General features: G+C 54.1%; 1 protein-coding gene across 1 annotated transcript in view; it reads left to right on the forward strand.

Moving 5' to 3' along the window:
* NTSR1 (neurotensin receptor 1 (high affinity)) overlaps nucleotides 1-13,224 on the forward strand; it is a gene marked incomplete at its 5' end in the record, with an annotated part of 61,186 nt that extends 47,962 nt beyond the window's left edge. Inside the window, 3 exons of the mRNA XM_011992427.1 lie at nucleotides 6,822-7,023; nucleotides 9,062-9,152; nucleotides 10,460-13,224. Coding sequence (XP_011847817.1) covers nucleotides 6,822-7,023; nucleotides 9,062-9,152; nucleotides 10,460-10,709 — 543 coding nt within the window. The remainder of the gene's footprint in view (nucleotides 1-6,821; nucleotides 7,024-9,061; nucleotides 9,153-10,459) is intronic.
* Between the last annotated feature and the right edge of the window lie 635 nt (nucleotides 13,225-13,859).

Raw genomic sequence — 13,859 nt, forward strand, 5'->3', positions numbered from 1 at the left:
ATGACAGACCCACAGCTAACGCCACACTCAGTGTAAAGGCCACGTATGACAGACCCATAGCTAATGCCACACTCAGTGTAAAGGCCACGTATGACCCACAGCTAACACCACACTCAGTGTAAAGGCCACATATGACAGACCCACAGCTATCGCAACACTCAGTGTAAAGGCCATGTGTGACAGACCCACAGCTAACACCACACTCAGTGTAAATACCACGTATGACAGACCCACAGCTAACACCACACTCAGTGGTAAGAAGTAGAAAGCTTTTTCTCTAAGGTCAGGCAAAGCAAGGATGCTCTACTCAACATGGTCCTGGAAGGTCTAGCCAGAGTCATTAAGCAAGGCAAAGCAGTAAAAGGCATTCACATCAGAAAGGAAGAAGTAAAATTTTCTCTGCAGATGACATGAACTTATGTATAGAAAACCCTAAAGACTCCACCAAAAATAAAAAAAAAAAATTCTTATAACTAATAAACACATTGAATAAAGTTGCAGGATAAAAAATTGACATATGAAAATGAGTTGTGTCTCTCTACACTAACAATGAATCATCCCAAAAAGAAATCAAGAGAGCTGGGCACAGTGGCTCACACCTATAATCCCAGCAGTTTGGGAGGCCAAGGCAGGTGGATCACCTGAGGTCAGGGGTTCGAAACCAGCCTGGCCAACATGGCAAAACCCAGTCTTTATTACAAATACCAAACTAGCTGGGCATGGTGGCACATGCCTATAATCCCAGCTACTTGGGAGGCTGAGGCAGCAGAATTGCTTGGACCTGAGAGGCGGAGGTTGCAGTGAGCCAAAATGGTGCCATTGCACTCCTGCCTAGGCAACAAGAATGAGAATCTGTCTCAAAACAACAACAACAAAAAAAAAGCAAGAAAACAATCCCATTTATAATAACATCAAAAAGAGTAAATTTAACCAAGGAAGTAAAAGACCTGTACACTGAATGTAACATGATGAAAGAAATTGACACAAATAAATGGAAAGATATCTCATGTTCATGGTTTGCAAGAATTAATAGTGTTAAAATTTTTGTACTATCCAAAGTGATCTACAGATTCAGTGTAATCCCTATCAAAATTTCAATGACATTTTATGCAGAATAGAAAAAAAAAATCGTAGGATTCATATTTAACCACAAAAGAGCTCAAATAGTCAAAGTAATATTAAGAAAGAACAAAACTGAAGGCATCCACTTCCTAATTTCTTTTTATATTACAAAGCTATAGTAATCAAAACATCATGGTACTAACCCCAGATAGATCCATGGAACAGAACAGAGAGCCCAGAAATAAACCCACTTTTGTACAGTCAAATAATCTTTGACAAGGTGCTATGGTTTGAATGTCCCCTCCAAAACTCATATTAAAACTTCATCCCCAGTGTGACAGGATTGAGAGGTAGAGCCTTTCAGAGGTGATGGGTTCTGTGAGGATTCAGCCCTCGTGAATGGATTAATCCATTCATAAATAAATAAGTTAATGGATTAAGGGGCGATCACACAAGGGGAGCTGGTGGCTTTATGAGACGAGGAAGAGAGACCTGGGCTAGCACGCTCAGCCCCCTCTGCACGTGATGCCCCACGCCACGGCGGAACTTTTCCAAGACTCCCCCCCAGCAAGAAGGCTCTCATCAGTTGCATCCCTTGGGCCTTGGACTTCCCAGCCTCCATAACCATGATAAATACATGCCTTTTCTTTATAAATTACCCAGTTTCAGGTCTTCTGTTATAAGCAACATAAAATGGACTTAGACACAAGGGCACCAATACACGGTGGGGAAAAAGCAGTCTCCTCAGTGATGGGAAAACTGGATATCCCCATGCAAAAGAATGAAATTGCACCCTTATCTCACACCATGCAAAAAAAAAAAAAAAAAATCAGCTTAAAGTGGATTAAAGATCTAAACATAAAACCTGAAACTGTAACACTGCTAGGAGAAAACACAGAAGAAAAGCTTCTTGACATTGGTCTCGGCAATGATTTTTTTATGACAGCAAAAACACAGGCAACAAAAACAACGTAAATGAGACTACATTAAATTGAAAAGTCTCTGCACAGCAGAAGAAACAACAAAATGAAAAGGCAGTCTACAAAATGGGAGAAAAATAAGCAATTTAAAAATGGAAAAGGGACCTGAGTAGACATTTTTCCAAAGAAGAGCTACATATGGCCAATGGGCTTATGAAAGGCGCTCAACACCACTAGTCATCAGGAAACTGCAAATCAAACCACGGTGAGCTACCCCTGTACACCTGTTAGGATGGTGACCATCAAAAAGCAGGCGGATAACTAGTGGTGGGGACAATGTGGCGAAAAGGGAATCCTGGTGCACTGTTGGTGGGAATGTATGAAACGGGTACAGCTGTTACGGAAAACAGTATGGGGACTCCCAAAAAAATTAAAGATGGAACCACCATAGGATCCAGCAATCCTACTTCTGGGTGTTTATGCAAAGGAAGCGGAATCTGGATCTTGAAAAGATCCCTGCAAGCCCATGTCCACTGCAGCACTGTTCACAATAGCCAAGATACGGAATCACCCCAAGTGTCCCCCGACAGACCCACGGATGGAGAGAGCGTGGTGCGGATACACAGCGGAGTGCTGCTCCGTCTTGAAAAACAAGCAGATCTTGTCATTTGCAGTAACCTCAATAAACCTGGGGACATTATGCTAAGTGAAATAAGCCAGGCGCAGAAAGACAAATGCTGTGTGATCTCGCTTATGTGTGGAATCTGAAAAAGCCAAACTCGTGAAAACAGAGAGCAGAGCACTGAGTGCTGGGGGAGGGGAATGAGGAACGGGGAGAGGACGATCAGGGGCTGCAAAGTTTTAGGTATAAGGCAAGTAAGTTCTGGAGCTTTGAGGTACGGCATGAGGACCAGAGTTAACAATACTGCGTCGCACACTCAAAATGTCCTAGAATAAATCTTGTGTTCTCACTACAATAAAAGGGGGTCACTATGTGAGGTGATGGATGTGTTCATTAGCTTGATGGTGGTGATCACGTCACAATTATCCATAGATCAAAACATCACATCGTACACAGTAAATAGATACAAATTTTTTGAGATGGGCGTCTCGCTCTGTCACCGAGGCTGGAGTGCAGTGACACGGTCATAGCTCACTGTAGCCTCAAACTCCTGGGCTCAAGCACTCCTCCCATCTCAGCCTCCCAAGTAGCTGGCACTATAGGCATATGTCACCATGCCTGGATGACTTTTTAGTTTTTGTAGAGATGGGGTCTCACTATGTTGCCCAGACTGGTCTGAAACTCCTGGCCTCAAGGGATCTTCCTGCCTCAGCCTCCCAAAATACTGAGATTCTAGGAATGAACCACGGTACCCGGCCAATAGATACAATTTTTATTTGTCAATTATCCCTCAATAAAGCTGTGGGAAAAGGTTAAAAATACATACATTTAAATTTAAAACTTCCATGAAGGTTTTTGGTTTTAGGTTTTAATCTTTTCAATCTTCTCACCATCTGGAATTTTTTTGGTGTAAGATTTCTGTGAGTTACGGTACAAGCTCTAGGAACTAAGTCAAATTGTCTTATCCCTTAAAAAAAGGAATATTTATTTCTCTGAAGACACACTGAAAGTCCAACAGGCACCGCTTGATCCAAGAGCACAAACGACGTCCTGGGGTGCTCTGTTCCACCGGTGCTGGCTCCATTCTTAGGCAGGTCTTCCCTAAAAGGTAGGAAAACGGCACCGATGGCCACAGATGCATTTCCCGCTCAGTGAGCCCAGGCAAAGCTGGTGTCTAACAAAGGCCTGGGGCCGGCCCTCATCAGACAAATGTGATTGGTGCAAATCTTTGGCTGACCTGTCCAATGAGGGTCCACCCAGGCCTGTTGGGATGTGTTGATTGGCCAGGTCTGGGCCACATGCCAGCTGGATGGAGGGTGCACGGCTCCCCAGGGGAAGGAGGCTGTGGTCCAGGCCATCAGCTGTCCAGCACCATGCCTGGGTGGCCAGTCTTCTCCCCGATGATCTGGATGCTGTCTCCATCACAGACGGAGCTTCTGTCTGATCTGGCACAGTCAATGCTGAATTCCCCTCATTAAGGTCACTCTCAGTGACACTCAGGTACATCCCAGTGGCTGGCAAGGCTGAGGCTCCCTTGTCTCAGCGACCTGCCACACTGCCTTTCAAGAGCCTTCCTGGCCATTCTGAGACTATTTCCCACTTGAATTGTAGAGTCCGTGTGTCTATGCACATAGCTCTCGTGTTTTATGGGGACTGGATGTACAGAGGTGATCTCAACGGGTCCTTCTGTCCAGGAAGGGGCCTGTCCTTGCCCCTGCTCAGTCCTTCCCTCACCCCGGCAGCATCGCAGCCTTTCCTCCGAGCCCCGTGCTGCTCACGGACGTGCTCCCTTTGCTTGTCGTGGAGGTGGGGGCAGCTCCTTACCCAGAGAGGGAGAGATTACAGGAAAGGACACCATGAGCCAAAGTCCTGCTTCCAGCTGTGCGTCTGGGAAGAGAAGGCTGGCCCCGGGAGTCAGGGTGCATTCCCCTCACCCCCCAGTCCTACTCAGCTTCAGTCTCCAGGGTGGACAGGTGGGGGAGGCGGGGGAGGGCCACACTCCCTCTGCAAGGCGGGGCTGCCCTGCCTCTGTCCCCACACACGGACCTGTGGCAGCCTCTGCTCCCTCCCCCTGGAAACTGCAGGATCCTTCCACAGGGGCAGCCAGGGGGTCGGGGCCAGACTGCCGGCCCCGGGGCAGCTACCACCGGCCCCCAGAGGTAGCTATTTTTGCCGCCCGTGTCGGTGAGGTTGGTATTTTAAATGTTTTGACATTTAAAATCTGTGTTGGATACATTGGTGCTGTTTAAACTATCCCCGGATTGCAGTGACTCACAGGGAATTGGTTTGTCTCCTGAGGCTGGGCCTGGCCATCCCCCGTCCCCGCTCCCAGCAGCCCGAGTGGGAAGAGGGAGTTTTTACCTGCCCCCAGTCCCACCAGCACCTTGCTGTCCTGCAGAAGGTGGACTTCAGCCAGAGCAGCAGAAATGAGGGACGTGGGGCAGCCTCAGATCCAGACACCCATGCGGGGGAGGGCAGAAGAGACCCGTCGTCCAGCCAGGGTCAGCAGCAGTGGCAGTGGCTGTCAGGAGCCCACACAGGTGGCAGGAGCGAGGGACGCGGGGCTGGCAGGTGCAGGACGCTGCCTTCCGGGGGTTTGAGTGCCCCCTCTCTGTGCATGTCTTCTGATCTGTTAGCAGAACTCTGCTGAAATGGAACATGAGGGTGAACTCAGGCTGCCTCCTCCCTGAAGGCCTCTGAGTGCTTCTGAGTGGAGCCGGGAGCTTCAGTGGGAGCAGGAAGGACCTTCAGAGGTGCCTCAGCCAGTGCCCAGAGGGGGCCAGGGAGAAAACCCACTGACATTCCCACGACCCGGCACCTCTCAGTGGCTGCCCTGTCCCATGGCCACCGCCGCCTTCATTAGCGGGACACGGTGAGGATTGTCCTCACTGGGACTGTCCTGACTTGGACTGTTGAGGCCACATGGCTCTGCCCTCCCTGGTGGGAGGAGGTCGGGAGGGAGGTGGCCCCTGCAACCCAGCCCAGGGAATCCCACGGCAGATACTCCTGAACTTTCTACTGAAATCACAGCCACGGGCCGCAGAGCCAGTACACGCCACTTCTCCAAGATACCCAAAAGCTTCTTGGAATCAGAAATTCAGCATGAGGATCCCAGGCAGCTTGGCAGAGAGGGGGCAGCCTCCGTCTCTGGCACAAGATCGAACCCGCAAGTGCGGAAGCCAAAGGCACCAAGATCTGGCTTGCAGAGAAGAGCATCTTACAAAGAATCCAAGGCCAAGGAAGGTTTTAAAGCCATTGATGGCTGTTATTCCACTGCCCGGGAAAGGGTGCCGGTTTCTCCACTGGAAGCTGGGCCGTGGCCGTCCTGGCGGGTTCTCCTGCTGCGCGTCCACAGACGCATCCCCTTCCTGTTCTGAGCAGCAGCTCTGGTTGAGGAGGAGGCTGGGCCACTGCCCCATCTGGGGAAGCCATGGCCACGCTGCCGGTGCCTGCAGAGTCACGTCTCAGCCAGGAGTTGCAGAAGGAGCGGGACTCAGCTCGGGCCAGGCTCAAATCCAGGCGCAGCCCCTCCTGCGCTGGAGTCTTTGGGCAGGACCTCTAGCCTGTCCAGGACTCGGATCAGGTGCCGAGTAGCTGTGATGACCCAGGCTTGTAGGTTGATGTGGAAGCTAGAGTTGGGGAGTGGGGCTTCAGGGGCTAATAACAGGGGCCCTGTACCTTTCAATGCCCTGAGAGGTAGCTGGGGTGGGCGAGAGGAAGGGCCTTCTATTAGTGTGAGCTGTCAGGACCTAAGAGAACCGTCTGCACACAGCTGCAAGGCCAGGGCTTGGCTGTCCCACAAGACGGGCCTCGGAGGGGGCAGCCACGTGCTTGCGGGCCTCAGCCATAAACACAACGTGTCCAGTCCTGGGAACCAAGAGCCCAGGGCCTTTGCCACAGCCAGGACACCCCAGTGTTTGTGTTCCTTGCTGTGTACAAGTGGAACCCTCAGGAGGGGCCCATGAAGGTGGGGGAGTCTGCGAACTTCTTCCTAGTCCAAGGCAGGGTCGGGGGCAGGCTGAGGGCCAGCTTGGAACAGCGGCTGGGGTGGCTGTGTCTTCCGGGCAGCTGGGATAGGGCCGGACCTCCTGAACTTGTGTTGATTGAGGGCCTCACACCTAGCAGGCCTGACACCCCAGCCAGCACGGCAGGCATCCCAGGTGGGGGTGCATGAGTCCCGCTGCTGGCTCTGACAGCCTCCCCCTTCCTCTCTGCAGGTCAACACCTTTATGTCCTTCATATTCCCCATGGTGGTCATCTCGGTCCTGAACACCATCATCGCCAACAAGCTGACCGTCATGGTACGCCAGGCGGCCGAGCAGGGCCAGGTGTGCACGGTTGGGGGCGAGCACAGCACATTCAGCATGGCCGTCGAGCCCGGAAGGGTCCAGGCCCTGCGGCACGGCGTGCGCGTTCTACGTACGTAACCTCTGGGCCCTCCAGGGGCGGGAGGCAGGCCAGGGCCAGCAAAGGCAGCGAGCACTGAACCACCCCAAGCCTGGGCAAGGTTTAAAGACATAGGGATGGAGCTATCAGGCCAAGACCCAAGGGTGCCAGCTCCCCCCTGCACTCCATCCCTCCATCTATCCATCCATCCTTCCTTCCCTCCATCCATCCATCCTTCCTTCCCTCCATCCATCCATCCTTCCTTCCCTCCATCCATCTACCCCTCCCTCCTCCCTTCATCCCTCCCTCCATCCAACCATCCCTCTCTCCCTCCCTCCATTCACTCCTCTACCTCTCCCTCCCTCCCTTCCTCCCTCCCTCCAGCCATCCATCCCTCTCTGCCTCCCTCCTTTCATCCCTCCCTCCCTCATTCCATCCCTCCCTCCCTCATTCCATCCCTCCCTCCCTCATTCCATCCCTCCACTCTCCCTCCCTCCATCCCTCATTTCATCCCTCCCTCTCTCCCTCCCTCCATCCATCCATTCCTCCTTCCATTCCTCCCTCCCTCCCTCCCTCCCTTGTTCACATTCTCCAAGCAGGACTTGGAGAGTGTGATGGGAATAGGAGAGAATGAAGCCCTTCCATGCCTGAGACCCAGGTCTTCAGTTTGGTTTGCCTGAAGCATTTGGCTTGAGCTCCTCCCTGGTGCCGGCCCATTTTCAGGGCTTGTTCGAAGATGTGGCCAGTCACAGGAGAGGCCCACAGCCAAGTATATGACCCTAAGGGAGCCTGGCTCTGGGCTCAGCCTTCCCTGCTCATGGGAACCAGCCAGAGCTTTGGACACAGAGCTCTCAGGGCTGGTGAAGCCCAAGGTGTGGCCCACACAGCAGGGCAATGCCCATTCTGTCGAAACCCTGAGGACCAGCCCCAGTTCAGGACTGCTGGCTTGCCGACCTCCGAGGTGTGTCCTGGGCCTGGCCTGTGCCTGTTGTTTTAATAGCAGCCATCCTAATAGATTTGAGGTGGCATCTCGTTGTGGTTTAGATTTGCATTTCTCCAGTGATTTATGATTAATGATTAATAACATCTTTCATGTGCTTGTTGACCATTTGTATCTTCTTTGGAGAAATATCTGAGTCCTTTGCCCATTTTTGAATTGGATTGTTTGTTTTCATGTTGAGTTTTAAGAGTTATACTCTTGAGGTTAACTCATTATCAGATGTGATTTGCAAATATTTTCTCCCTTTCTATGCACCGACTTCCACTCTCCCGATAGCATCCTTTGAGACACAGAAATTTAGTGTTTATGTTGTTCAATTTATCTACTTTTTTCTTTTGTGACCTGTGCTTTTGGTGTCATACCCAAGAAATCATTGCCAAACTCAATGTTGTGAAGTCATTATGTTTTCTCCCAGGAGCTTTATGGTTTTAGTTCTTATGTTCAGGTCTTTAATCCACTTCAAGTGCATTGTTGTATATGGTGTGAGGGGAGGATCCACCTTCATATAAGTGGATGTCCCGTTTTCCTAACACCCTTTGTTGAATAGACTGTCCTTTCCCCACTGAATGGTCTTGTTGAAGATCACTTGACCATAAAGGTGAGGGTTCGTTTCTGGGATTTCTAGTGTATTCCCTTGGTCTATTTGTCTATCCTTAAGCCAGCACAACCCTGTAACTTTGTAGTAAGTTTTGAAATCAAGAAGTGTAAGACCTCCAACTTTATTTTCTTACAAGATTGTTTTGGCTGCCCAGGATCCTTTGAGATTTCATATGAATTGTAGGATGGATTTTTCTATTTCTGCAAAAAGCATTCTTGAAATTTGATAGGGATTGAATCTGTAGAGGGCTTTGGGTAGTACTGATACCGAAACAATATCAAGCCTTCCAATCCATGAACATGGGACGTCTCCCTGCACCTCCCTCAGGCCATGTGTCTCTTTCTCTGAGGCCATTATCTCTCTGTCTCTGAGGCCACGTTTCTGTCTCTGAGCCAGTGTCTACCTCCCTGAGCCCATGCCTCTCCCTTTCTGAGCCTGTGTCCTGTCTCTGAGCCCACGTCTCTGTGCCTCAGGTGCCGTGGTCATCGCCTTTGTGGTCTGCTGGCTGCCCTACCACGTGCGGCGCCTCATGTTCTGCTACATTTCGGACGAGCAGTGGACTCCGTGAGTACTGGGAGGTTGGGTGCCGGACAAGTAAGTGCTCCCAAAACAGTGGGTGGGTGTGGCAGGCACTGCTGAGAGGACCCGCTCAGGACAGGGGTGTGGTGTGTCCCCCGGTGACCCCCTGGGCAGGGGTGTGCTGTGACTGGGGCCGGGAGAAGGCCATGGAGGGATAGGTTCAGGGCAGGGACTGTGCAGGCCAGTCTGGTGCAGAGAAGGAAAGTCAGTCCTAAGAGAGATGGCCCAGGCAGTTTCCCAAAGGCGTAAAGAGAGACATCCCTGGCTCAGCTGGGAACATGGTGGGGGTGTCACCTCCTCATATGGCAGCTGTCAGAGCCCCAAGGCCACCCAGGTTGGACCCACAGGGCTCAGCCTGGAGTTATACTCAGGGCTGTGACTTATGGCAGCAAGAGCTGCAATACTGACAAACTTTGCTTATACAGCAAAGTCAGCAAAGGGAAAAGACACATGGGGTGGGGTCAGGGGGAGACCAGATGCAGTTTCCAGGGCCCCCTCCCAGAGGAGCCTCACGGGACGATGTGGGGGCCGATCACAGGGGCACCCACTGCCTGGCAAAACCCCTACTGTTTGCACCAACAGTTCAGGTGCAGGGAGCCCCTCTCATCCGAAAATGGCAGAGCCTTCCCAAATCCAAAGCCCCAGGCACCAGCCAGAGGCCAGCCTTGCCAGCTGGCCGTCCTAAGATGGCAGCTTGGGACCTACTTGTGAGCCGTTTTCTGTGCAGTGGGGCTGCCAGATTCCAGAATAACAGGTTCCTTCCAGTGACAACCACTGGGGAGGGCGCGCCTAGGACCAATGAGGGGGAGAAGGCACAGGCAACAGTGCGGCCACCACAAAAGCTTCTGAAACTCAGGGCTGCCTGGTGGTAATTGAGCTGCCTGGTGAGGGAGGAGGGCACGGTGTGTGGCTGCTGGGGAGGCGTGGAGGGGGTTCCTGCCCTGGCTGTTTGGTTAGGCCAGGACCAGCTGAGCCCTGGACCCTTGGATGCACAGAGCTGTGAAGGGCAATGCAGGCGGCTGCAGGGAGAGGCAGGGATGGACAAGCAGAGCCCACGCCCTGCCTAAAGAAGCCCAGGCTGGGCAGGAGCACAACTGGAACTTGCAGCTGCTCAGGAGAAGCCAGACCCTGGAGTTAGTTGTGAAATGTCCCCATGCACAACCATTCTCAAGTGGTGTTTTAATTAGCGTCTGAGCCACCACATCCCTCGGCCACTGTGGCCCCGGCTGTCACCCCCGCCTTGGGGCCCTCAAGAGCTCTGTCTGGGGTCTGAATGCCTCCTCTCCCTGCAGGTTCCTCTACGACTTCTACCACTACTTCTACATGGTGACCAACGCACTCTTTTACGTCAGCTCCACCATCAACCCCATCCTGTACAACCTCGTCTCCGCCAACTTCCGCCACATCTTCCTGGCCACACTGGCCTGCCTCTGCCCTGTGTGGCGGCGTAGGAGGAAGAGGCCAGCCTTCTCGAGGAAGGCCAACAGCGTGTCCAGCAACCACACCCTGTCCAGCAATGCCACCCGCGAGACGCTGTACTAGGCTCTGCGCCCGAGGCCGTGTCCAGGAGGAGCCTGGCCATGGGTCCTTGCCCCCAACAAACAGAGCAGCCCCCACCCGGGAGCCTTGATGGGGGTCGGGCAGAGGCCAGCCTGTGCTGGAGTCTGAGGCCTGGGACCCCCCCTTCCACCCCCCAACCCCTGTTTCTCATCCGCGTCTCCCGGGCCTGTCCCCAACTCCTCCCCACCCCTCCCCCATCTCCTCTTTGAAAGCCAGAACAAGAGAGCGCTCCTCTCCCAGGGAGGAAAAGGGCCTCTCACCAGGAGAACTTAGTGTGGAGCCAAAGGCGTTTTCTTTGTTCCCGGACTAATGGATGGTTCCAGTGAAGGAAATGAAAGGTGCTGTGTGGGGCTGGGCCTCTGATGTCCGGGCTGCTGTTCCCACGTCCACATCTCTGAGGCCTGCACCCCCTCTGTCTAGCTCGGGGAGTCCAGCCCCAGTCCCACAGGCTCCGTGCCTTTGGCTTTGCCTGCAGACCCTGCCAGGCAGACCCATGCCCCCCTCCTCAGGCAGTTCCAAGAAAGCTCCCCTGACTCTCCCCTTCAGGCCTGGCAAGCTGGGGGCCACTGCTGGGGCCAGGTGTCCCTCCCACCACCCTTGCCGCAGGCAGCCGTAGCCCCCAGAAGGGACCATGAGCCCAAAAAGGACAAAAATGGGTTGACCTGGAATCGCCCAGACCTCGGCCTCCCCTCCTCCCTCCCATCTTCACCCAGGCCAAGGCCCAGGGGCTCTGCTGGGACACCAAGTGGGAGGGGGCTCAGGCCTCAGCCTCATGATCTTTAGCTGTGGCCTCTCAGGCTCGGCAGAAGGGACACCGGATCAGGGGCCTGGTCTCCCGCACCTGCCCACGTGGCCATGGCCAGGATGGGGTGCGCGTTCCGTGCGCTCTGCTTGTGGCTGTGCAGGCTGACGTCTGGCAGCCATGCCCAGAGCTGGCTTCAGGCTGAGGCCTTGAAAAGGGGAATGTGGGACAGGGGCGATGGTGCCTGGTCCCTGAGTAAGACGCCAGGTCCCAGGAACTCAGGCTTCAGGTGAGAAGGAGCCGTGCGTCCAGGCATCGCTGGCTGGCAGCTCTGGGCTGAGGCACAGACTCATTTGTCACCCTCTGGCGGCAGCAGCCCTAGCCCCAGCCTCCAAGCAGTTGAAAAAGCTGGCGCCTCCTTGGTCTCTAGGATCCAGGCTCCACAGAGGACAGGACTGGCCAGGCCCCTGGCTTAAGAAGGTTGCCTGAGCCCAAGAGAAGACATTCCCAGGAGAAGCTGGCCGGGACCAGCCAGGAGCTGGGAGCCACAGGAAGCAAAAGTCAGCCTTTTCTTCAAAGGATTTCCATGTCTCGGAGCAGCCTTTGCCCAGGGGAAGTGGGCTCTGGGCAGGCTGCCTGCACCGGCCATGTGGACCTGGGACCCGGACACCTGATCTTGGGCTGTGTTCAGCCACTTTGCCTTCTCCAGACTCACTTTCCCTGTCTGTGAAATGAGAGTTGAATGCTATAGTATCTGCAGTCACTTGGATCTGGCTGTTGAGTTGATGGGTTCCTTGAGCCCCACAAAATCCCTCTGCAGCCACAGGACCCTTCGGCTCACCAAGAACAGGGCCCAGGGGAGTCAGACCCATTCGCTGCACTTCCTATCAAACCTTGCCTCCCACAAGCCTTGTCAGCCAGGCAGCCCTCCCAGTGACCGAGGGCCACCAACCCCAGGGAAACAGGGCGAGCACAGAGGGACCTTCCTCCCCCACAGAGCTCCCATGACATGGTCTGCTCTGGACAGAGGAGCTTTGCTGCCAGCCAGGGGGGTCCAGAGGCCAGTGCAGCCCCTACCCCTGCTCAGGAGTGTTAGGAGTGGGCTCAGAGTTTAGCAAATGCTAAGGCCCCTCAGGCTGGGCTCTGAACGCGGACCTGGACTCGGAGCCAGACAGGGGAGCCTCAGACCCTTCTCTGGGGCTCCTGGACCTTGGGCCATAATTTCTGAGCCTCGGTTTTCTCGTCTAAAAAACAGGTGTGGTTGTTCTACCCTCTCACCTGGATGGGACTGTTCTGGAGGACACACCCTGGAACAGACAGAATGGTGTCTCTCAGGATGGTGCTCTGAGAAAGGGCAACGTGGATGCCGCACTGCCCCAGACCCTCGGTAGACGCAGGATCTCCAGGGCGGAGTCTGTGACTGTGACTGTGACTGAAGTCGGTTTTTCCTATTGATGTTTTTATGCTCCTCTCTGTGCACTTGCTGTAGGTAGGGACACATGTCCACGCACCACAGACACACCCACGACACCTGATCTGATATCATTAGCTTGCGGCCAGGTCACAAGGTGTGCCCAGAAGCTGGCCCTGCCTGCCATGAGTGCGTCGGTCATGGAGTCTGGAGCCCCTGAGCCGCCCCCGGTGAAGACGCAGCCCCGTAGCTCAAACGCCCACCCCCACTCCCACCATCTGTAGTTGACGAAAACAAACCCCTGTATCTCTCAATAAAGGTGTCCGAAGGGCCCTGGATGTGGACTTGAGTGTTGAGGGCCTGCACGTGCCCACCCACTCATTCATTCGCTCATTCATTCATTCAGACACACACCGACGCAGCAGCCAGCCTGCACTGGGCCTCTTACCAAACACCACAGGGCTTTGGCCCCAGAGGCTGGCGGGCGGGGGCGCCAGGATCCCTCTGCTCACAGCCCACCCACCCTCCGTAATTCTTCAAGGAGCAGCAGACCTCCTGCAGGGCCTAGTGACCACTGAGGGGCTGTGCGGGCAAGTCCTCACCGTCTCCTGAGCTTCAGTCTCCTGATCTGTGCGCTGGACACAGAGGAGGCTCAGTGAAGCGGGGAGCCCGGGGTCCCATGACCGCTCAGCTCAGATCTCCATGGCCCCCTCTAGCCAACCCAGGGGTCCTGTGGTTGGTGGGGTCATGGCCCTGTCAAGGCCTTAGCAGTGGACAGATAGGCCTGGGTGCAGTACCGAGCCTCTGGCCTGGGCCCAACCCCGTGCAGACCACTGAGGAGACAGAAGATGCAGCTGAACCCTCACCCCAGGACTTCTGCTCTAAAAATGAGGGTTCCCAGGCACCTCCCAGACCCACCGTTTCCGATTCTCCCCCGCCAAGGCCCTGGTCATTCTACATCCCTGGATGGGCGGCTCTG

This window comes from Mandrillus leucophaeus, unplaced genomic scaffold, assembly GCF_000951045.1.
Source record: "Mandrillus leucophaeus isolate KB7577 unplaced genomic scaffold, Mleu.le_1.0 Scaffold41, whole genome shotgun sequence".
Classification (NCBI taxonomy): domain Eukaryota; kingdom Metazoa; phylum Chordata; class Mammalia; order Primates; family Cercopithecidae; genus Mandrillus; species Mandrillus leucophaeus.